The sequence below is a fragment of the Medicago sativa genome, chromosome 3 (genome assembly GCF_051527215.1).
Source record: "Medicago sativa cultivar Bolivia chromosome 3, Bolivia_mono, whole genome shotgun sequence".
In the NCBI taxonomy this organism is placed as follows: Eukaryota; Viridiplantae; Streptophyta; class Magnoliopsida; order Fabales; family Fabaceae; genus Medicago; species Medicago sativa.
Genome location: NC_140751.1, coordinates 23,084,449 through 23,108,853, shown reverse-complemented (window position 1 = coordinate 23,108,853; position 24,405 = coordinate 23,084,449). Strand labels below are relative to the sequence as shown.

At 35.9% G+C, this 24,405-nt stretch overlaps 2 protein-coding genes and 1 long non-coding RNA gene across 6 annotated transcripts; 1 reads left to right on the top strand and 2 right to left on the bottom strand.

Moving 5' to 3' along the window:
• Window positions 1–3,909: 3,909 nt before the first annotated feature.
• LOC146936459 (serine/threonine-protein phosphatase BSL3-like) lies at window positions 3,910–5,718 on the bottom strand. Its single transcript, XM_085751288.1, has 4 exons — window positions 5,448–5,718; window positions 5,134–5,368; window positions 4,866–5,040; window positions 3,910–4,197 (listed from the first exon to the last, which is right to left on the bottom strand). The coding sequence occupies exons 1-3, from the start codon at window positions 5,543–5,545 to the stop codon at window positions 4,873–4,875; spliced, it is 501 nt and encodes a 166-aa protein (XP_085607414.1). The 5' UTR covers window positions 5,546–5,718; the 3' UTR covers window positions 3,910–4,197; window positions 4,866–4,872.
• Window positions 5,719–8,931: 3,213 nt separating this feature from the next.
• LOC146936458 (uncharacterized) lies at window positions 8,932–12,228 on the bottom strand. 4 transcript variants are annotated; one of them, XM_085751283.1, is made up of 7 exons: window positions 11,686–12,228; window positions 10,834–10,900; window positions 10,179–10,333; window positions 9,985–10,061; window positions 9,688–9,752; window positions 9,314–9,593; window positions 8,932–9,218 (listed from the first exon to the last, which is right to left on the bottom strand). In XM_085751283.1, exons 1-6 carry the CDS (start codon window positions 11,784–11,786, stop codon window positions 9,417–9,419), a joined length of 642 nt encoding a protein of 213 aa, XP_085607409.1. In that variant the 5' UTR covers window positions 11,787–12,228; the 3' UTR covers window positions 8,932–9,218; window positions 9,314–9,416. The 4 variants fall into 4 exon arrangements, with proteins under 4 accessions (XP_085607409.1, XP_085607411.1, XP_085607412.1 ...); XM_085751285.1 differs by having other exon boundaries at window positions 9,010–9,218; window positions 9,684–9,752; XM_085751286.1 differs by having other exon boundaries at window positions 9,010–9,218; window positions 9,319–9,593; window positions 9,684–9,752.
• Window positions 12,229–13,469: 1,241 nt separating this feature from the next.
• LOC146936457 (uncharacterized) lies at window positions 13,470–16,693 on the top strand. The gene is made up of 2 exons (XR_015030622.1): window positions 13,470–13,872; window positions 16,478–16,693. It is a non-coding gene; the product is annotated as an uncharacterized LOC146936457 (long non-coding RNA).
• Window positions 16,694–24,405: the final 7,712 nt, after the last annotated feature.

The following is a 24,405-nucleotide window of genomic DNA, read 5'->3' as shown; positions in this document are numbered from 1 at the left end:
CAAACGGACCCAAAGGTATAGCTTTACATTGTTAGATCTAGTTTTTTTAGGTTTTAGGTTATTAAAAAAAAAAAACAAAAAGAAGCAAAGAAAGAAGGAAGAGAAGTAGGAGGGAGCCGTGAAAGAAATTGAAAAGAAAAGAAACAAAAAGAAAGAAGAGACGAGAAGGAAGAAAGAAAAGAAAGAAAATGAAATAGATGGGGACGGTGGGGTTACTTGTGTAACCTTGTGATTCAATGCATACGGGTGCATGTCTTACCATGCACCCTCGCCCTGCTAGCCTTCAGATATCGATCTAACAGCCTGCACCCTCTTTTCCTTTATTTTCTATTTTTATTTTATTTTATGTCTCTCATGCATTTTTATATTTATTTTGCATCACATTTTATTATTTACTATTATCATATGCATATTTAAATTTTGTCATTTATTTTATTGCATAAATTTAGAATGTAATTAGGTCAATTGTATAACTATAAATGAGAAAAAGTGTGTGTGTGTGTGTGTGTTTTATTTCTTTAAAGCTTTATATATATCAAAAAATACAAAAAAATAGATTAGGTTAGGAGATTTTGTGGTGATCCAACGTCACTACAAAATTCTCACGCTTTTATTTTTATTGCTACGTTAGTTTTTTTTTATGTTCTATTCAATATTCAAAAACAACAAAAACATTCAAATAATCAAAAAATCATAAAAATATTTTCATAATAAACCTTGATTTTCAATCAAGTGATCGTTCTTTTTATTTTCTTTCTTAATCAAATATCAAATCAATTTTAATCATACTTTAAGTCTATTTTCTTTCAATATAAAAATACAAACCAATTCTCATTTGCCACTTGGCTTTTCATTTTAAAACCTTTTTTCAAAACTAATAAAAAACACTCAACCAATCAAACGTCAATTTCTACCCCGAACTACGTGATTTTGATCCTTCACGGGTACGTAGGCAGAGGACTCGTCCTTCCAAATCAATAAAATGTAGATAATTAGGTCTTCCTTTTTTTTAATCATTTCAAAGTTTCATTTTTTTAAAAAAAAAGCAAGCAAGTTTATAGCACAAAACGTTAAATAAAACCAAAAGGTTCTCGTAGAGTACTACGAATATTTAGGGTGCTAATACCTTCCCTAAATATAACCAACCCCCGGATCCCCCAATTTAAATAAATTTTTTCAAAGTCGTGAAATTTAGTGAATCAATAAGCTAATCAAATAGCCTTGATCTCCGAAAAATGACGCGACATCTCCTAAGCTGAAAACACTAGTCAGAAGCAAATAGAGTTCTGCTTCTGAGGTGATGTTCAGGATTAACTTGCAGCGGATAAAAACAGAGAGAGCGAAAGAAGAAAGACACAAAGCAATTATACAGGTTCCTTCCACAAACCGGAAGTAGTCCTGTCCCCCTTGCACTTCCAAGGAGAGTTCACTAAAATGTAATATTTGATTACAACTGCTCATTGCTACAACTAGAAAGAGACTTCAAATTGCTCAAGCACAACTGCAAGAGACTTCCTATGCTCCTTAACACAATCAAGAAACTTCTAATGCTCAAGCACAACTGCAAGAGACTTCTAATCAAACAAAATTACAAAGAAAAGTGTTTGAGGTTGAACACTTGATATACAATCAGTGGTGTTCACAATACAAATCAGATACTGACTCTTAAGACTCTAGAATTTCTAAGATATGAACTATGAAAAAGAAATTCTAAGTGAACTTTGAAATGCAGAACAATTAAAGCAGAGTTTTGGCACTTGTAAATTGTTGTTGAGTCCTTTCCAATCTCTAAGTCTTCACTCTTTTATAGAGGTGTGAAAGAGACGTTGTGAATTGCCAGCACATCAAAAAAGAGTCGTTTGAAGCTTTGATCAATCACCAATGATCTTTTGTCTGATATGGTAGTTGTCCTATGAAGGATCAATTTCAAATCCATTCCCATTGTGAAGGAACATCGTTGCAGGCAGAATTGTTTTTCTTATCCTGTAGCAGAGACAAAGACAGAGTAGTGGAGGTAGTGGTTGTACACTTCGTACAATTGTACTTTGTCAACGCTTTTTGAAGATAAGCATCCAATGCCTTCAAATCCTCTTCAATTGACCGTTGCTTTACATTTCCAGTCTTCTGTAATGCTTTGACGAGTTTAAAATCCATTGAACAACCCTTGAAGCTTTAAGTCTTACATCTTATGATGAACTTCAGCTTCTGATGAGATGCTTCTGATGACGTCATCACTTCAGGAGCACTTTGTCTTCAAAAGCACTTTTGACTTCAGGAGCACTTCTCTTCAGACACTTTAAGCTTCCTTTTTGTTGATTCAATATCTCTCTTTTGTTCATCCAGAACCTATTTAAGATGTAAAATTTTGTATATGGTCCTGTACACTTGAACAAATATTAGCTTATCCAATTGACAATTTTTAATACCTTGTTATCATCAAAACTCTCAAAGATTCATTGTTAAACACATTTTGTTCCAACAATCTCCCCCTTTTTGATGATGACAAACAATAGTATTTAAAATGTGCAATTGTTGTTAATCCAATTAATAAGTTGACTGTAAGGGTTTGAGGTTTGCAAGCTCCCCCTGAGTCTAATAGTACTTAAGTTGAGGTTTGTAAGCTCCCCCTGAGTTCTATCCATGTTAATTAAATTCATCATTTCAAAGCGCAATAACACTCAGAATATTCTCACATTAATAGACTAAGAGATAAGAAGTTGGTCCTATTAATTTAAGATGATTAAAAATTAAATTAATGGGGCTCATAGCCTATAAATACTATACATATACTCCCCTTTTTGTCATCAATCAAAAAAAAAATTTAAAAAAACTAAAGACAAAAAGAAAGAAGTGAGAAAAAGATAGTGAGAAAAATATTCTATAATTAGAGCATAAAACACATAAATATATCAGAGCACACAAAAAAAAATGAGGAATATATCAGAGCAAAACCACATAATTAGAAGTATATCAGAGCATGACAATAGAGTTCAGAAGCATAAAGTATTGATCAGAAGTGCAAAATAAGTTCAGACGCAAAAATGAAGTCAGAAGCACAATAAGTGTAAAAAGATTGTAAACATGGAAACTTAAACTAAACAAGCTAAAATGCGTGCAACTAAGGGTTTGCTTGTTTGTTAAATATTTCCATCATCTGTTTGATCATCAAGTTGGTCTCTTCTTGCTTCTTCTGCATAGCTTCTTGCTGTTGCTTTATCAGATTCTCTTCTCTTGCTCTAGCTTCTTACAGCTTAGCTTCAGTAGAAGACTTGTATTCCAGCATGAGTAGCTTTTGTTCCATAAGCTCTTTCTTTAGCTTCTTGTTCTCAGATTCCAAGTTAGCATTCTTTTTCAATAAGTCCAGACTACCAGATGCTAATTTGAAATTGACCTTGCTCAGAAAGCTTAGATCCAAGTCTCTAGGATGCACACCAGAAGGAATGAAGTCTGTAACCTCTCTTCCTTTTACACTACAAGAAAAACTGCATTTTGCGACTTTTAAAAACGCTGATTGCGACTGTTAGAAGGGTCGCAAATGTACATTTGCGACTGTTCCCCAACAGTCACATTTGTTGGGGTCGCAACTGTCATTTGCGACCCTTCGTGGAACAGCCGCTCCAACAGCCGCAAAGGTGCTGCGACAGTTGCTAACAGTCGCAAATGAAGAGATTTATATGGAATTTAAGGGACTTGCGACATTTGCTAACAGTCGCAAATGTCAATTTAAAATTTATATTTTATTATGCCTGCGACTGTTTGAACAGCCGCAAATGTATTTTTTTTTTAAAAATCACAAATTTCTGCGACTGTTTGAACAGCCGCAAATGTAATTTTTTTTTTTTTTAAAAGTCACAAATTTTTTTTTTTTTGAAATTGATATGTCCTGATTTAGAATTTTTTTCTCTACAATTTGAAGACAATCTCAAAATATATTACTAAAGACTTAAAATGCAAAATATACAGAATTCAAGAGTAAGAAGTTTGATCCATATATCAACTTAACTAAAACAAAAAATATATAGTACCAAGTTTAAACATTCAAAAAACTGAAACACTAGTGACTGAACCAAAATACTAATTGCTGGACATTGAAAACAATTGTATGAGAATTAAAACTCTATAAAAATATCTAGGTATTCCTTAGTGAAATTGCTCCATGATCCTCAAGACGAATGTCTACCACAGTTCCAGCATATCCTACACACAGTTCCAGCATAAAATTACACATAGTTATATTAAAAAGCAGGACATAGTAGTATCAATGAAAAATCAACAATAACATAAAAGATTGTTGAATAAACTATATAGACTATTTTATATACATACATATAAACTCTCCGTCGGTAATTAATAATAGTAACAACGATATAAGCTATATGTCTCTAAGTTTCAATAGTCGGCTCCCCGCCTTAGGCTCCCTGCCTTTAATTAATAATAACAGTAGGCTCCCCGCCTTAATCAGGCTCCCCGCCTTAGTTAGGATCCCCGCCTGTAAATAGTGACGCTAGGCTCCTCGTCAAAGTGGCTCCCCGCCGGTAAAATTACTATTAATAATAATTAATACTAATAATAAGCTTTCAGCTTCAAGTACGTTATAGTGTACTAATGTTATTATCTACAGATACTACAACTACCATGTTCTGATGACATTCTTCAAAAACAGTCCAAACCCAACATTGTTCCAACAATTTAAACTCCCAAAAGTATCCAACGAAATTCATGCATTTGACTTTACTAAACCCCAAATTCAAAGTAATTACCATACCCTTCTAAAGAATCAATGAATGAGACAGTGTAAATTGATAGATAGAAAGAAGCTTAAAGTGATAACATAGGACTAGTTATAGTCCCTATAATTAACTCACAAGTTTTCTAAGTTGCTGAGAAGTGGATTGAGAACTGATGCTGGTCAATCAGATTCACCGTATCAACACAAATCCTTGTTCTCCCTCTTCTTATGTAGATGTTCTCTGACGAGGAACTTGAAAGCTGTCTAACCATGCCACCTAATGCTCCACCAGTTTCTGCAGCAATAACTACCTGTAGAAAATTGAACATTTATTTCTTGCGCTTAAATATTTTATAGATACTTATACACAACATGATTTTTAGTAATTAGAATGTATCACCCACAGCTCTGTGATGCAGCCGAATTCCACCAGAAGCGATGTTATTTGCTACAGGATCAGGCTTAATCAAGGAGGATGAGTGTTTCCCACTTGGGGTGGCCTCAGCCCCACGGTCTCTGTCAGGTAATTCCACTTCTCCATTTTCTTGTCGCGCCTTTGCAGCAGCCAGTGCAGCACTAATAGCTTCGGCTTCTGCAGCAGATGCTTCAACCAGATACTCAACTCCTTTGGCAGTTCTACTGTTAAAACTAATTTGAATGAATGAATCCAAAGTAGCAACATAAAATACATTGCACAATGAGAATGAGTCTTTCTTACCGAGGTCCCTGAAGTATGGCATTTTCAGTGCTGATGTCAGTATAAATGTCACCATTCATAGGGGGGTGCAACTGGATTTCCCAATACAACAGAACCATCAGCAGCCACTTCAGTCATTGTTTGCCTTGGCCTATCATCAAACCCATATCGTCCAGGCAAGCGCCCTGTGTTATACCCTAATTTTGGACCTAAAAATACTAACTCAATTCTTCTTTTCTTGCATTTCAAGTCATTTGAACTGTCTCTGATCAATTGCATCTTTCTCTGTTTCCTATTTCAATATTACTTGCAAAATTTACATGGAAGGGTATTTTAGTCATTTCCTATGTCAAAATTTTCTTCAGTCTTTTAAAAATTTGTTTGAGTCCTTTCAATTGGGTTGTATAAACCTTTGTTTCATTCTATGTCAAAATCCATTTCAAAAATTGCATTTGAAGTCATGTTGAGTCAGTTTTGCCCCTAGGGGCATTTTAGTCTTTTCATGTGTTAAAACCCTGTTTAATTTCTAAAAATTGTCTCTGAGTCTTTTAATGTGCTTGTATAAATTTTTGCTTTAATTCCCTGTTAAAAATCCATTTTAAAATTCCATCTGAGTCATTTTGAGTCGTTTTAGTCCCTAGGGGCGTTTTGGTCATTTCACATAATATTTCTGATTCATTTTAATCCGCTTTGTTGTTTTTAATCGTCTCGCTTTACGTTAATTTTCAATTTACTTTTTCAATTCAATTTTAGTTTTAATTTTCATATTTGTCCTTGTACTTTTGTTATTTGCATTTTAATCCCTTTTAGGTGTGTTAAGTCCAAGTGCCACGTGTCCAAATGCTATTAGTCCACAAAAGTTTGTTAGAGTCCAAGTGCCACATGTCTCTATCCTATTGGTCCAAGGCCAATGAGCTAGCCTATAAATGGGTCAAAGAGTCAACAAAATTTTCATTCAATCTTTTTTCCACAAAAAATCCAAAAAAATCACAAAACCATTCTTCTTTTTTCCTCTTTCTTTCTCCACCGTAACAAACTATTTTTCCACCACTTTCTCATCCCTAACCAACTTCCACCACCCTAACAAACTCCTCCTCCACCTTCAACCACCCTAACCACCTTCAATCACCACAAAACCACCACAACAACCACCATTATCATCATCATTCAACTGTCACCTTCATCATCACCTTCATCTTACCTCAATCATCAACACTCCTTCACCTTCATTTCAGATTCGAATCCATCCATTCACGAATTGTTTCGGATTTGTTTTTAAACAGAGAAGAAGAATGAACGGAACTCACAAACCAGCTTCGATTCAAGCAAATCCTTCGTTCACAGGCTCGTTTTGAAATTGAAAAAGGATAGAGAAAAGAAGAGAGGCCTCGCATCGAACTCAGGTTTTATACAAGGAGTAACAACGACGACAAGGTTTGGTTTAGGTTTCAATCACCGCAACGGCATCGAGAAGCGAAGCAGCGAGGAGAAGAAGTTACGACGGAAACTCGCGTCTGAACCAAAGCTGAATCCGAGAAGAACACAATCGGACAGGGACAAGGCTGTAATCGAATCACAAGGGATCAAAAGTCCAGAACCGAAATCGCAAGAACGGTGACGAAGCTTGAAGCGGACTTCGAAGAAGATTAGATCGGAGGTCTCCTTGAAGCATTCCTAAGGTACTACCACTTTCTCTTTTTGGTTCAATTGTTGTCGAATCCCCCTCTGATCTGTAATTTGTATCACTTTGATTGAACTTTGCGCATGAAATCCATTACCTGGAATCCATACCTATACTTGTTTGTTCCCTTTGGCATGAAATCTTTTTGTGAAGAATTGGTTTAGGTTCATATTTGTTAAAGCTGTTAGAATTTTTTCCTTTGAAAGCATGAAGAAACAAAAAGGGGACGGTGTGGTGTTGTTGGGAATGGGAAGGAAGCAGAAGAAAGTTACGCAGCTTTTTTCCAACACAACCAAATCCTTTTTAATCCCACCCAACCGACCTGGGTAGTCCATGACCCATAACCCGCTCCGTACTTGCTCCACTAACCCGTTTTTTCCATAGAGGATTGGGCTTGGACCTTGGACTGCTTTTGCTGATTTTCTTTTGTCTTTTCTTGCTACTGGTGCACTGTTAAGTGCTGTTTACACCCCCTGTATATATGATCTTATGTTAAAAACCTCCAAAACTCTGTTCTATATTTTCTTGGCTTTTTAATGAGAATCTTGATGTTTTTACATGTTTTTCTTGATTAGGAGAATATGTAAAAATATTTTGCTCTCAAAATTCAACACTTGTTCTTTCAATTTTGTTTAAATCTTGTTAAAAGTTTTCTAAAATTTCCGTGAATATTGTTGTGTTAAATCTTGACATTTGAGGCCTACCCTTTGGGATATAATTGCATGTTAAAACCTACTCCAAAAATAATGTGTGTTTGTTTTTTGTCATTTTTGCCATTTTTTTTGTTAAGACTTTTGTGAAAATTGTGATGTGATTTTGTCCTTGAACCAAGTCACTTAAAACTTCTCTAATATCATGAGGATTTAGGCCTTTAACTATACCTTAGAATGATCTAAAAAAAAATGTCAAGTCTCCTTCATCACTTTTAGTTAATTTCTCTTGTTACTTCATTCTCAAGTTACATTTACTTTACTATGCCTTTAGTGTGTTGTTTCTATTTCATTTGTGCTACTAACTCCTTTTGTTTCATGTCTCATATTCCATAGCATCTTACATATTCACTTTGCATATTTTTCTTTTTTTCTTTCTATATTGCACTTGCTAGCAAATAGAATGTAAAGTTAGGACTTTGTAATTCTTTTTATTTTCATGTCTTTAATTTCTTGCAAGACCATAGAATGTATCTAGGCCAATGATGTAATAAGGACAATAGACTCTAATAATGTACACCGACACAAGCACCGACACATGCACACACCTCACTTTAGGTATATAGCTAGAATATGCATGTTTAGATGTATGTTTAGGATTGTATGTTTAGATGAATGCTTAGGCTTTACACTTTGAAAAATCATTTTCCAAAAAAAATATGAACAATATCACTCAAACTCTTTTTTCATAATAAACCTTGGGATCAAAATCCCATTGTAATTTTCCCTTTCATTTTCTTAATCAAACCTTAAATAATTTTAATCATACTTAGACTTTTTTTGCAAAATGACTAATTCAACCTCACAATTTCACGATCTTATGCCCTTGAGGCCTCTTTTTTCTCCATTCTTCAAAATTCCAATTTTCAAACTTAAAATCAACCAACAAAAACAAAAACATTTTTGGAAGAGAACTACGGTGGATTTGATCCCTTAAACGGGTACGTAGGCAAGGAACAAAATTCCTTCAATTCAAATAAAATAAAAATTCAAACACATTCTTCTCCCTCCAATTCTTCACTTAGAATACTCTTAGGTTTAATAACATCTTTTCAAAATAGCATTTAAAAATAAGGCGCGCGCGTAGAAAATAAAGACGGTTCCTATAGGATACTATAGTCGTTATGGGTGCCTAACACCTTCCCGTAGCGAAAACAACTCCCGGACCTCAGTTCTCAAGGGTTTTGCTTACTTTTTCCCTTCCCAAGAAAAAATGAGATATCACCGATTAAAAAGGTTCAAACGTAATCAATGTTTGATACCCGAAAACCAAGATAAAACACCCTGCCTGTCATTGTTTGCCTTGCCTTCGCTTATTTGTTTTATTACCGGAAGGAGCATACAGACCAAATAATGAAAATGCAATATCCTATCAACTCTGCTTGTACCAGCCAAACAATCCTGTTACAAAACAAGATAAAATTGAAGTGTCAATAAGTGCCGCTAAAGAAAAAAAAACTATCCTAACATAAGAGTTTCGATCTTTGATATCAGACCTTACTTTCACGGTCTTTACACTGACATGCTCGGCAATCTTTACATGAACAAGTTCCTCGACAAACTGGACACACCTTCTTAACCTCATTTTGAGTGTCGATCCTAAAATATATTTTTGAGTGTCGATCCTAAAACAATCATGTCATTAAGTTCCAATTCTGAGATTGAGTTCCGTTGAGTGAGCTGAGTTCCATTTGAGCACCGTTTGAGCACCGTGAGTTCCGATTCTGATTGAGCTGATACTAAATCTGTCTCTGTCGCACTAAATGTTGTCAACACCTGAAGAACATACATGGATTACAACACAGCTAAACAAATAAAAAAGTATATAACTGAATGAAATAGGAATGGTCACTAGGAATACGCCACCAACATAAGGACTGTTTGCCGGTCCCATGATTGTAGCTTGCCAATGAAACAGGTCTTCACCAACAGGGCCTGCATGAATATAATATATATTCATGAACTTGATGGAAAAGTTCTTTAGGCTTAAAAAGGAGCATGAACTTTCAAATCATGAAGCAAACTACTTGATGGAAAAGTTGAGCAAATTTTCATGGATTGAACCCGCTGATACTTCCACTTGCTGTTTTAATCTTATTCATTCTCCTTTTTTATTTTGATCATATAAACATGCAATTCCAACTAAAGATGTTACATTTGTGCATACCAAAACCTGAAGGACCAGTTCCATCCAAGTATTTGCAGTGTGGATTCCAGGCATAAAGATCAACCAAATGGCCAAACCTGTATGGACGATTATAAGAAACTGAATGAACACATCTCGTGAAAAATAGCTCCACTATAGTCATCATTAATTGTCAGCTGATACGGTTAAAGTTAAGGAGCTTTTGTATTAATCACCAGTCACCGCCATTTCCATCCCTATTGTCAATGGGATTCCCGCCATAAAGCTGTCCCGGAATAGCATTTCCAATTGAAAAGTGCATAATGTCAACTTCATGACCTTTGCAGGTCTTATTTGTGCACGAGGTTGAATGTTCCTCACAGCCACCCATCTAACAACAATTAACTCAATTTTTTATCAATCACGATTCATAGAGATCTTTCATAAAGATCAGGATTAGTGATGAGTTAACAATAACTTATTTAGGTCAATCATATTACAAAAACACTTACATAAGTGTTCAAAAGAACTTATGATATGTCCATAAATTGTTTCAACATATTCTCATAAGCTCCTCATAATAGCATATAAAAACACTTTATATAAAGCTTTTACGAAGTTTTCTCACATTCCTAAAATAGATTATACAAAAATATGATTACCATAAGCACTTTTTGGAAGTGTTTAATTATGTAAATTCTTCAAAATCCAATCTATGTTGTTTTAATAATCACAAATTAAAAATATATTAATCTACAAAAACACTCTCTAAAAAGGTGAAAGAATTCTCTCTTTCTCTCTACACCCCTCCCCCCAAAATCCTCCCATCCCCTACCATCCAAACTCCCAAATAGACCCTTAGAGAATACATTGTTGAGTGCAACAGCTTACATTATGATAAGAGGCACCATCCCCAATTTGAAATATGAGTGCAACAGAGGGACTTTTCTTGCTTTCACTGCATCATCACAAAAACAAAAAATGCACCAACTTATTAAAAATATATCATATAGTAATATGAGAAAGTTATATTTTGTTTTTTTTGTCTATAAATCTACTCTTATATCCCATCATGTTGGACCCTCAATAAAAATATCATTACTTATAAAGTTGTCAACATAAATAAATCAAGCTAATTCAGTAATCAAACAACTTAAAGTTCAACCACTATTATATTGATCTGAGTAGAACGAAACAAAATTGACTCCGCTAAAATGAATAATTAATTAGTAAAGTGAGAAAATCAAGAGTTGATATTTTAACCACTCGTGATTTGTTATGAATGTCCAAACAATATCAATCCTTGAGACGCTTATCGACAACGGATATTATTGGGAGTCGGTAGCAACGGGTTAATGCTCCAAGACCACAAGAAAGACGCAATATATCTACCCAAAATCTTAAGGCACTAAATATACCGGTCACCTCTTTATATATCCAACATTTTTATCACTCATAATCGATGTGAGACTAACCAACCACTCAGACTTGAACCCAATACTGGACTCGGATCCCTAAAGCAAGGTCTCGGGTTCGAGACTTGTGATAGAAAAAACGTGGTTGAGCGGGGAGACCCCATGAAAGGTGGCCAGTAAGGAGTTTCCCAACAGAGATTAGTCATCAAATTGGTGTATACTTCACACCGATAACATGATTACCGAAAAAATCAAACAACTTAAACTAAACTATCACTAACTATTAACTAAGCTCAATAAATCAAACTCCATGACACACACATCTTACCCATTAGAGTAGGCATAATCACCATCAACTTGAAGCAAAAATAAAATATCACGGTCATGGCCATCATGCACACTATACAGCAACAAAACAACAAACACCATGGTAAGAAGATAAACAGATAAATACTCAAATGTGAATAACAAAAGGACAAAAAAGTGAATACCACCTTAACAGTCATTTTTCCGCCATTGAATTCATTTTCAGCATCAGGGTCGAGAGCAAGAAGAAGAGAAAAGTGGGACCCATCAATGTCCTTCCAATCATCGGCATAGAAGCACGACGGAGATTGAGGTGGACGAGATTGAGGCACGGCGGCGTGGTTGGCGTAGAAGCATGGTTGCGGCGATGGCAGAGAACAGAGGGTGAGAGAGATTGGGAATTTTAGGGTTTATGAGATTAAGCATGAGAGGTGATGAAAGAGATTGAGGGTGAGATGAAGATTTCAGAGATTGAGTGAGATGAAGATTGGAGGCTTAGGGTTTGAATTTTGGGAGCAGGGGGAGAGTGAAATTTGGGAGCGGGGAGAGTGAATTTGGGAAAGCTAGTGAGGAAATTGGGTGAAGAACACGTGATATAACCCAAAAAGCTAAAAAAAAACAACTCAAAAAGCTGCGACAGTTGCTTAAGGGTCGCAATTACTAAAAATTTGCGGCTGTTGGGCTTAAGGGTCGTAGAAACTGTCGCAAAGGTGTAATCAGAGGCAGTTTTAAGCTAAGGGTCGCAAAGTAAGTGTCGCAAAATACAAAATTTCTTGTAGTGTTAAGCTAGGAGGATTTTGCACCCAAGTTCTGAGAATCTTAACTTTCTGCAAGTTGTTGTCTACTCCTTTCTACCAGTCTTGAAGCTTCTGTTGAGCTGAGTCTTGTTCATCTAGACATGTTCTCTGGAGTTCAGACAAGACAAAGTCAACTCTATCTTTTAATCTTATCCACATCTTCTCATAGCTTTCCTTGTGAGTAAGATTATTCCTTTCTTGAATCAGCTTGATCAGCTCCTGACCTATATTCTCACACATTTTGTAATAGAGTAGAATCTAGAACGATGGTTGGTGGTGAGGATATTTTTGTAGGTTTGGAATTCATCAAATGTTATTTTACTGTTACAAATGTTTTATTAGATGGTTTCTATCAGTTAAAAATACGTTCATGAAGCTTAATTACAATTAATTCATAACTTCCTTAAAAAAAACAATTAATTCATAACTGAATTATGTTTTACTTTACAATGAAACGGGAAACTGAATTATGTTTTACTTTACAATGAAACGGGAAGCAAGTGTGAGGGGTATTATATTGCTCAAAAAAAAAAATTATTGAGTGGATTATCATATAGAGGAATTTATATGATTGATAATTTTATCAAGTTCCTTCAGTATTAAAGAGTTGATCACGTATCCTAGCTGGGTGTTACAAAAAGTATATCCTATATACACACACACATATATATAACTTCCCATCTCGTGGAGTATCATTCCAAGTCTGGTATTTGTTTTACTTTCGGTTGGTGATCAAGTTTTCATCAAGCCTTCTAAAAATAATAATCTCCCGTGTGTGGGGTTTGTGAAGAAAATCATGTTGGGAACAAGCACAAGTGATACGCTGTAACAGCCCGAATTTTCGATTAGATTTATTTTTATCATTCTTAATTGTGTTATATGCGCTTCTATGTGATTATTTGCCTCTGTGTATATTTTTGGTTAGGAATTGTAGAATTCGGTGTTAGAAGGGTATTTTAGTCATTTTGGACTTAGGGGCATTTTGGTCATTTTGAGAGCAGGGGTAATTTTGTAATTGTTGTTGAAGGTTATTTTTAGTGCTTAGTGAGGGTTATTATTTTACTAAGTGTTGGAGAGTGGGGTAATTATTTAGTTTACCGTTAAGTGACCGTTAATGGTATATTTTTACCATTAAGTGAGTAGTAACATTTTGGGGTTAGAATAGAAATGGGTTAGGCCCATTAAGACATTGTAAGTTGAGCCCAATTGAGTAGAGTTTATATAAACACTAGATAGTAGTGAAATTGGGGTTTTACCAACATTTCATTTCATTTTCACATTGAGATAGAGATAGAGAGAAGATAAGGGTTCAAGAGGAAGAACAAGAGAAGGGTTGGAGGCTAGAGCTAGGAGAGGAATTCATCATCTAGGAGCTAAATTGAAGCTCGTGTTAGAGATTCTTGGTGCTAGAGGTAAGAGGGTTAGAATTCAACCATAATTCATAACTTTTTCTATCTTACCCATTTTTGTGAAATTGATGAATCGAATCTAATTGTTGTAAAATTCGTGCATGATTGTTGTTGTTATGTTTGAGAACATGATTTACATGATAATTGTATGTTAGTATGTGAATTAACATGTTTAAATGCATAGTTGTTGGTGCTTTGTGTTCTTGAGCAAGTTTGATGAGAATTGAAGTTGTAGTGTTGAATTGTGCATGAATTTATGTTCAAATGTTGTTGTTGTTATCTTGACATATGTTGTTGTTGGATTGATGCAATGGGTATCATTGAAATGGTGAATTGGTGATGAATATGTTGTTGTTGTTGTTGTTGAAAGTTGTGGAAATTGATGAATTGGTGAATTTTGATGAGATTAAGTTGAATTGTAGTGTCGATGATTTTTAATGAATGAAACAAGTTGATTATGATGAGTTATGGTATAATGATTTTTTGTTTTTGGTTGTTGTTTGGTAATGAGGAATGGTTTGGGAGAAATCGGGATTTTTATATGAAATTGAGCGTTAACCGTTTTGAAAAATGAGTGTGATGTGAGGTTATGGAAAATAATTTTTGGGATGGTTGAAACTTGAATTTTTCTATACATTATGATAGAGCTAGGTGTTAGGAGAATATAGGCGAAAACGGAATTGAATTTGGGTTAACGGTCGAAATTTTACGAACGAAATGGCGATACCGGAAAACCGGGACTGCACAGAACCGCAGCTCAGGACACTGGCTGCTGCCCATTTGCGCCTAGGTTTCAGGAAGCCATGCCTGAGCGTGGCTTGGCAGCCCCTCATGGGTGCCTGCCTTGTTGTGTTGTGCTGGGGTGCTTTGGGGCCAATTCCGGACTTCCAAAACCGATTCTTTCGATGTTTTCACTATTTTCTAGACTTTCTAAACCTATGGAAACATCAAAAGAATTGAGTTGAACTTGACTCCTTGGATTTAATCAAGCTTATTGTTGATTGTTCATGGAATGTTCAAGAACACTGATTTTCTGAAAACTTGTTTTCTCAAAAGAATGAAGTAAGGTTAAGTATGTATGATGTTTATATGACTTCTAAAAATGGTTGTGAATGGTTTCATCAAGTTTTAACTTGTTTGGCTTTTGAAAATGAGAATTTTTGTGAAATGTGAAAAGTGAGACGAACTTTGGGATTTTCATGAATCTGTCGTATTTGGCCGATGAAATGCTTATGTAACCTCTACTGCATGCATATGTGACTTGTGAGAATACATGGCATAGGCAATTGAGCTTGTTTACTTGGTTTTGACTTAAATGCTCAATTATTTTTAATGTTGTGATTTTTGGAGACGAACTTGGTAGAAAATGATTTTGAGAGCCAATTGCTTATGAACCCTTTTTTATGAATAGATTAATATGATGATGAGATGATGTATGAATGGTTGTTGAGTGATGAGTATGATGTTTGTGATCATATGTTGTATTTGTTCCTTTATTTGGATTGTGAGGAATTGTGTGGAAATGTGGCAACTATATGTTGATTTATGTGGAGATGATTAGTGATGTATATATGTGACAACTGTACGTTGATTGAATTGTGGATGTTGTGGTGATTGTATATATATGTCAAGTGGTGGTGAATTGTTGTCGATGCATATATAATAATTGAATGGTGATGAACATGTTTATGTAATGTTATTTGTTGAACATGTTAAATGTTGATTGTTGGTGGTGAATTCATACATGCTAATATTGATGATGATCTTGTTGGTGAACGCATGTATGCAAACTAATGGTGATGGTGAGGTGATTATTGTTTGTGTGAACATATGCATTGAGTCGAGTCATATGTTCATGCATTCATGACTGATGATGGTGGATTTTATATCCAATTGAGGTGATTACGATGTTTTTGTTGCATCGAAGGTGACGACCTTGAGGTGATTTGGTACCACATGCATCTAGAAGAGTCTAGAGCATCATATGCATTTGATTAGTTGATGAGCCGTGTCATAATTGAATATATGACTTGGTGAATTTGTGGATTGGTGAAATTGATGAATATTGTGATTGTGTGGATTGGTGTATATGTACATTGGTGGATTTTGTTGATGGTTGTGAATAATTGAATTATGCTCTAATTGCATGTTTTATTTGTTTGTGTTTATACACTTGGTGAATCTATTTGATGATAATTAATTTGATAATAAGGATGAAGTGAGAGTTGTATATGTATATGCATATGATGTGGTGATTTCCTTGATGATGATTACTTGCTTATAACGTTGAAATGTTGAATTGTACCTTTGAATTAAGTATGCTAAGTGGAGAATAAGGCGACTAATCCTTTCTTTGATTGATAATTGATGAACTTATGTCGATGATTTGTTTAGAGATTGGATATGCTTGCTATGCCATGTTAATAATGTGATAGCTTGAAATGTAAATGATGGGGGATAATAATCATGTGATGCTAGTATTCTAGGAGGGATGGTTTTGTATATGTGTTATGTATGATTCCTTGAATGCTATGTTTTCATATGGATTATGATGATGTAATGCTAACCCTCAGTGGTTTACCACCTACCTTTCCGTATGGACGGGTAGATGGAGTGCAGGATGCTTAGATTGTGTGCTTGATGTTGCCGAGGAGCGGGGTTCCTCTTTTTATGTGCAAGTGTCTAGATTAGGGCTCTGATCTAGGATAGTGCTTGCATGTTGATTTTTGTTTTTACTATGTAGTTTGGAGTTGAGATATTGTTGTATTTGAGATATGGAGGATATATTTTTATTATATTATGATTGGGAGTTGTTTATGGATTATATGTATATGTTCCGCTGCGATGTGATGTGACATGATCTTTATGCATGTATGTTTTAATTTTGGAAGACGTAGCATCTATTCCTAGGATATATTCGTATGTTCGCGTGTTTTACCGCTTATTAGGAGTAGGGTGTTACATACGTCGGTAACTATGACCTGGTTTTACAGGCCTAAAGACATTGGTTACGTCAATATGAAGTTCATTTGTAAGAAGGATCTCTTCTACTCATCAAAGACAAAAACACAGTGCTAAAACCATTATAAGCAAGTTTTTTGTCCATAATTTCAAAAACTATTGTAAGGCAGACAATTGCAAGCTTACAGTAGTTTTTGAAATTATGCACAAAACACTTGCTTACAATGGTTTCTGCATTATGTGTTTTTGTCTCTGAAGAGTAGAAGAACTCCTTCGTACCATTGAAATTCTTATTGATGTAACCAGTGTCTTTAGTCATGTAAAACTGGGTCACAGTTACCTGTGTATGACTTTTATTTATACCCAACAATATTTTCTTCACAAACCCCACGTACAGGAGGTCGCTTTTTTAGAAGGCTTGATGAGAACCTGATCTCCAGCTAAAAGTAAAACAAATACCAGGCTTGGAATGATACTCCAGAAGAAGGGAAGTTGTGTGTGTGTATGTGCGTGTGTGTGTGTAGACATGACAACACAACCCGCACCCACCGAGTCCCACCTGCCGCTCCTCGATTTTGATGGGGGAAAAGCCGAATTAACTGGGTCCAGGTGCGGGTGTTGGAAAACCCAGAGTTTTAATACGGGGCCGGGGGATATTCGCCCCGCCCCACACCCACCCCTGCCCTGCACCCGTATATGCGAATTTACCTTATTATCTTTGTTTTACTTAAATTAGCAGGTGTATATAAATATAACGTGAACAATAATTTGTTTTTGGTATTGGTTCTTATTATTTGTTTTCATTTTAACATAATTATTTTTTAAAATAGCTGAATAACTTACGTTTGGCATTGTTTCTTTCCTTGCTTGTTATATTTGTTGGTCTTCAATGTACTAAACACAAGTTTAGATGATCTTCCGTTGTGTCAATCATTTTGATCTAATTTTGGCTCATTAACTAACAAACCTTTGATAATGATTAACCTTGTTTGACTTTATTTCCAGCCTTTGCATGTTGCTTCTTTTATTGTTCAAACTGATTTTGAAAATAACCTATCTAATTTTGTGTTAAAAAAAATTAAAAATTCTACAGTTTCTGCAGGTGGGTGTTGAAGGTGAGAAAAACACAAGAAGGGGGTTGAATTGTGTTTTGAAAAATTCTTTGTTTCTCCTAAAACTGAACACACTGATCAGAAGCTAAGTGAAACAGCTTCTGAAGTGATAATCAGAATCTGAATGCAGCGGAATAAAACAGAGAGAGAGAGAAGAAGAGCGACACAAAGCAATTATACTGGTTCCTTCCACAATCCGAAAGTAGTCCAGTCCCCCTTGCACTTCCAAGGAGATTTCACTAAGAGTAATATCTGATTACAATTGCTCAAGCACACCTGCAAGAGACTTCCTTTGCTCAAGCACACTTTGCAAGAGTCTTCCTATGCTCAAGAACACAATCAAGAGACTTCCCTGCTCAAGCACAACTGCAAGAGACTTCTAACTAAACAAAATTACACAGAAAATCATTTAAGGTTGAACACTTGATATACAATCAGAGGTGCTCACAATACAAATCAGATACAGACTCAATAACTTAAGAATTTCTAAGATGAAACTTTGAGACACAGAAATTCTAAGTGAATGCAGAACAATTTCAGCAGAGGTTTGGCAATTGTAATAATGTTGTGAGTCTTTCGTTCAGCATTGCCAAATCTCTAAGTCTTCACTCCTTTATATAGAGGTGTGAAAGAGACGTTGTGAAATTGCCAGCACATCAAAGAGTCGTTGTTGAAGCTTGATCTTTCACCAATAATTTTTTGCCTGATTTGGTTGTTGTCCTATGAAGAACCAATTTGAAATCCATTCCCATTGTGAAGGAACATCTTTGCAGGCAAGCTGTTATTCTGGAGCTGTTTTCTTGTCCTGTAGCGTGGACACAAAACAAAGTAGTGGAGAAGGTGATTGTACAGTTCGTACAAAGTACAATGTCAACGCTTTTTGAAGATAAGGTTCCAAGGCCTTCAAATCTTCACTAAAATGACCGTTGCAACCATCCACTTATCTTCTGCAGTGTTTTTGAATCCAATAAACAGCTTTTGAAGTGTTGATCTTTGAATCTTCAGCTTGTGGTGATAATCAGCTTCTGATGAGCTTCAACTTCTGATGAAGTTGCTTCTGAACTATCTGCTTCTGATGACCATTCGCTTCTGAAGGCTATCCGCTTCTGTTGACCTTTAACTTCTGATGACCTTCAGCTTCTGATGACTTTCAGCTTCTGATGATCTTCAGCTTCTGATGATGTCATCATTCTTCAGATGCACTTCTTTTTATATGCTTTCAAGCTTCCTTTTCTTTAGTCCATAGCTCTCTATTTGTTCTTCAGAACCTTTATATGATGTAAATTTTTAACTATAGTCCTGTACACTTGAACAAATATTAGCTAGTCCAATTTACAATTTTTAATACCTTGTTATCATCAAAACTCTTTAAGGTTCATTGTTAAACACATTTTGTTCCAACAATCTCCCTCTTTTTGATGATGACAAACAATAGTATTTAAAATTGATCAATTGTTGTTAATCTAATTAACAAGTTGACTTTTGGGGTTCTGAGGTTTGTAAGCTCAGAATCTGAGGTTTGTAAGCTCAAACTCCCCCTGAGTCTGATAGTCTTTAAGGTGAGGTTTGTAAGCTCCCCCTAAGTTCTATCCAGGTTAATTAAATTCATTTTGGCGCGTAATAAAAATATCAGAGCTTTAAAAATTGAAAGAATTAACTTATAGAAGAGAAGAATGGTTCAATTAATTTTATTTGAAATTTGATACTCCTTCTTTCGTTCATAGCTTATACCTTTAAGGTAAAAATAATAGAAGTTTTTCAAAATAATTTTCAAATATCATTAATGGGGCTCAGAGCCTTTAAATACTATCACATATACTCCCCCTTTTGTCATTATCAAAAATAACAAATAAACATAAAGGACAAAAGAATTTGAGAAAAACTCAAACAAGAGAGTATAAATATGATCAGAACCTATAGTCTTATCAATAATATAATCAAAGCAAAAATAAATCAGTAAATCAGAACAATGAATGTAAACAAAAATATTCAGGCATTGTTAGTCAGAACCATTAAGAATTCAGAAGCAGTAAGAAACATAAGACAAGAGGTATTCAGAAGCAAGAAATAGAAAAGGATTAAAACAAACAACAAACAAAAATAAACACTAAGGTGTGCAACTAAGGTTTGGTTTGCAGTTGTTTCATCATCTTCTCCATTTCTTCTGCTTGTTTCTTCAACTGTTCTTCAAGAAGTTGTTGCTTCTGGAGAAGAGCCAATTCCCTTGCCTTGTTGATGTACCATCTGCTGCCTCAGAAGCTTGAACATTCTAGCTTCTCTTGTCATATAGTCAGCTTCTGAGTAGAATGGCTTGTTTGACAGAAGCATCCTTGAACTTCTCTTTGCTGACTCCATATCTTCCAAGAACTTACTTACAGTAGCAGCCTTGATTCTGATGCATTTTCTTCTCATGGATGCTATCAAATCAGTAGCTTTCTTCTGCGAGGATTCCCATTGCTCTTCATAGGCTGATGACAGATCAATTGTTCATCTATTCTCAACTAGATGATGCACTTCAGAGAGGATCTTGAGTAGCTCAATGTCAATGTACTCAGATTCCAGAATGTTCAAGGGAGGTTGTTCAAGAATTTCTAGGTCTGAGGATTGGTCAGAAGCACTAGGGGAAAGGTCTTGAATGGATTCTGGAATGATGAGATGTTCACCTTGGGTTGAGGATGATGGTTGGTCAAGATCAACGTGTGAGGTTGAGGTTGAGGCTTGGAGATTGACTTGATGATTGTCAATGTCCATGGGAATGTGTTGGGGAGAGGATTCTTCTGGTTGTGGTTCAGGTTGTGGTTCAGTATTGGTTGGTGGTTGTTGTGGTGAATATTGTTGAGTTTGAATGTTAGGTTGGGGGTCAGTGTCAGCTATGGGTGATGGGGGTTGTGGTGAAGATGGCTTGTGTGGTTCTGGTGTTTGTTGTTGGGGGGTTTCTAAAACAACTTTTTCAGAAGCAACTGCTTCTGAGGTTGTCTCAGAGGCTTTCTCTGAGTTAGGTTTGTCTTTGGGTAACTTACCTGAATAGTGGAGAGCAAGATTTTCCAAGACAGAAGTGTCTTCTTGTTGCTCAAGTGCTAGTAGTTGTGATGAAGAGGGTGAGATAAGGGTAGAGGTGACTGGAATCTGAAGTACCTGAACTGCAGGGCCAGCTTCAGAAGTGATCTTTTCAGCATTGGGCTGTGGACCAGCAGCTTGAGGAACTGCTTCTGAAGTTCCATCCTCCATAATGATCATCATTTCTTCTTCCTCGTTGTCTTCAGCAGTCTTACCAGCAATTTCTCTTACTTCAGCCAATTTCTCTTTGAAGAACCTATCACAGTCTTCCATACCCAAAGCCTTGAGCGTGTCATCTCTTTGCTGAATGTATTGTGCTTTTAGCTCCTTTTTGCCTGATATAATATCAGAAGCACGTTCATCTGCCATCCTTTTCATTCTTGGAGTCATCTCAATCATAGGACACACAAGTTGAAGGGGAGCCTTCTTCTTCTTCAGCTTGGGCTCAGCCTCTTCTTTCTCTATTTCTTCAAGAGCTTCCTCCAGCTGCTCTTTGGTGATTACCAGATCTGCCTTACCTTTTCTTCTTTTCTGAGGAATAGAAGCAGCACCAACCTTCTGCATCTTTCCTTTATCCTTGGCAGAAACAGATTCAGCTTCAGACTTAACAACTTTTTGCTTCTTGGTCTTTGCAATAGCAGCTTCAGACTCAGTACTGGTTCTGGCCCTCTTTCCTTTAAAAGGAGCAGCTTTCTTCCGAGGGCTTGCATCTTTCTCCATGACATACTCAGCTACTGATTTAGCTAAGATGTCAGGATTACTTTCCTTAAAGATGGAAGGAAAGTCCCTGATAAACTTAGTTTCTGCTGTGGTCATCGCTATCCACTTCTCATCTTCAGGGGTTTTCTTGATAAACTTCATAGAAAATAAGCTCTTGCTACTGATAGTCCTTTCAGCAGTAGAAACTTCGAAGCATTTATCAGAAGCATCCCTTGTCTTTTTCAAGAATTCCAGCACTTTTCCCTGATGAAAGATCTCAGACAACAATCTTCCATAGGGCACTTGTTTCCTTCCTTTGACCTTCCTTTGACAGTGCCTTCATTAATTGCCCAGCAGAAATGATCCATGACGTATCTTGGGAAGTTGATTTTGTCAAGGATTGCCATGAAATAGATAGCTAGCTTCTGTTGATTACTGGGTTGATCAGACCCTCCAGCTTTCTGAAAGAAACAATCAGTGCAGAATTTCACTAGCATCCTGTTATGAATCTCCATTTTTGAAGTCTTTGTATTTGAATTTCCATCCAGAAGCAAGTTATTGTAGCTCTTCAGCAGGATATCATCATTCTTCACTATCTCCTGAAATCTTCCTTCAGCAGTCACTCTGCATGCTTTGGCAATAACTTCCTCGGTGATGGTTACAGGGATGCCCATCACTTCATATCTTATTTCCAAGTCACTGAAGGAAGTTGGATTCATTTCTACTGTCATCTTTCCCTTCTTCGAAACTGCTTGTTTACCTTCGACCTTCGCAGGCTTTCCATTAAAGACTTCAGCCCTTAACCAGAAGTCTTTGACCAAGTTCACATACGTTGGCCTATTCAGCATCTTGAAATACTTAGACAGCTTCTGAGCTTTTAACAACGCTTCCATGTCTACTTCATACTTCTTGAGTGAAGCAAAGTCCACTAGTGACTCTATCTGAACGATTAAAGATTTCCATGGAATAGCCATAGTCCTCTCTTTGTAAACTGACCCAGAACCTGATGCTCCTTGCATGCTTGAAGTAGATTCTGAAACTTTTGAACTAGATGATGCCATTGATGATCGAAGAAGATGATGATTTTAGGGTTCTAGGGTTGAGAGAATTGCGCTTACTTCGCAAAAGGTTTGAAAGCAAAGTGTTTGTTTTTGAAGTGAGTAGTGTGTGAATTGACAAAGTGTTAAGAGTAGAAACGATTGCAATTCAAAAGAGACAAACAAACATAACATTAATGACAAATTGGGGGCGCATGAAAGTTAAGAGTAACTACCAAGTCAGGCCACGTCAGACACGTTAAGAGTAACTACCAAGTTTGTGGGCCAGAAGTTACCATATGAAGTAACTCCCAACGTTTCCACTAACTCTACTATTCAGAAGCATAAAATCCAGCTTCTGGACTTCAGATGATGACGTCATCATCAGAAGCGAGTTTTCCTCAGAACCTCAATAAAGAGCTTCTGATGGACTATTGCTTCTGAACTAACTTCAGAACCTAAAATCCTATTCATGAGCAAGCAAACATTTAATCAGACACAAAGTGCATGTTCAAATTTTTCTTTATAAAATCAAACCTTTCAACAGTTAAAGGCTTAGTAAATATATCAGCCCATTGATTTTCAGTATCAATGAATTGTATATCTAAAATTCCTTTTTGAACATAGTCTCTGATAAAATGGTGTTTGATTTCAATGTGCTTAGCTCTTGAATGCAAAATTGGATTTTTAGACAAACAAATAGCAGCAGTATTATCACAATAAATGGGAATACTGTTAGCAATTATCTGATAGTCTTCCAACTGATGTTTCATCCAAAGTAGTTGTGTACAACAACTTGCAGCTGAAATGTATTCTGCTTCTGCTGTAGACATAGCAATAGTTGTTTGTCTTTTGCTAGCCCAGGATATAAGATTATCACCCAGAAATTGACAATTGCCACTGGTTGACTTTCTTTCAATCCTATCACCAGCATAATCAGCATCACAGAATCCAATTAGCTTATAATCTAAGGATTTCCTATAAAGGAGTCCAAGATTAGTTGTTCCTTTCAAATACCTGAAGATTCTCTTGACAGCAGTCATATGAGATTCTCTAGGATCTGGTTGGAATCTTGCACACAAGCATACACTGAACAAAATATCTGGCCTGGATGCAGTGAGGTATAACAAAGAACCAATCATACCTCTGTACAGCTTCCGATCTACTTTAGCTCCTTCATCTTCTTTGCTTAAGGTGCACGTAGGGTGCATTGGAGTGTTCATCACTTTACAATCTTCAAGCTAGAACTTCTTCAGAAGCTCCTTTGTATACTTTGATTGATGAACATAGACTCCATCTTTGCATTGATTAATTTGAATGCCCAGGAAGAACTTCAGCTCTCCCATCATGCTCATTTCAAATTCATCCTGCATTAACTTAGAAAATTCCTTGCAAAGAGATGCATTAGTAGAACCAAATATTATATCATCAACATATATTTGCACAACAAGAATATCTTTCCCAAGGGTCCTTCTGAAGAGTGTTGTATCAACCTGTCCTCTTTTAAAATCATTTTTGATTAAGAAATTACTTAGTCTATCATACCAAGCTCTGGGAGCTTGTTTCCCATATAGTGATTTCTTTAGCTAAAAAACATGATCAGGATATTTAATATCCTCAAATCCAGGAGGTTGCTTGACATACACTTCTTCTTCTATGACACCATTAAG

Bases quoted from the DNA above. Each gene is read 5' to 3' on its own strand.
- LOC146936458 (XM_085751283.1), bottom strand. From the start codon at position 11,786: ATGGTGTTTGTTGTTTTGTTGCTGTATAGTGTGCATGATGGCCATGAC. The intron at 10,901-11,685 runs GTAAGATGTGTG...GTGATGATGCAG, and splicing joins GATTATGCCTACTCTAATGG to TGAAAGCAAGAAAAGTCCCT. The intron at 10,062-10,178 runs GTGATTAATACA...TCGTCCATACAG, and splicing joins GATGGAAATGGCGGTGACTG to GTTTGGCCATTTGGTTGATC.
- LOC146936459 (XM_085751288.1), bottom strand. From the start codon at position 5,545: ATGGTTCTGTTGTATTGGGAAATCCAGTTGCACCCCCCTATGAATGGT. The intron at 5,369-5,447 runs GTAAGAAAGACT...TAGTTTTAACAG, and splicing joins GCCATACTTCAGGGACCTCG to TAGAACTGCCAAAGGAGTTG. The intron at 5,041-5,133 runs GTGGGTGATACA...AATTTTCTACAG, and splicing joins TTCGGCTGCATCACAGAGCT to GTAGTTATTGCTGCAGAAAC.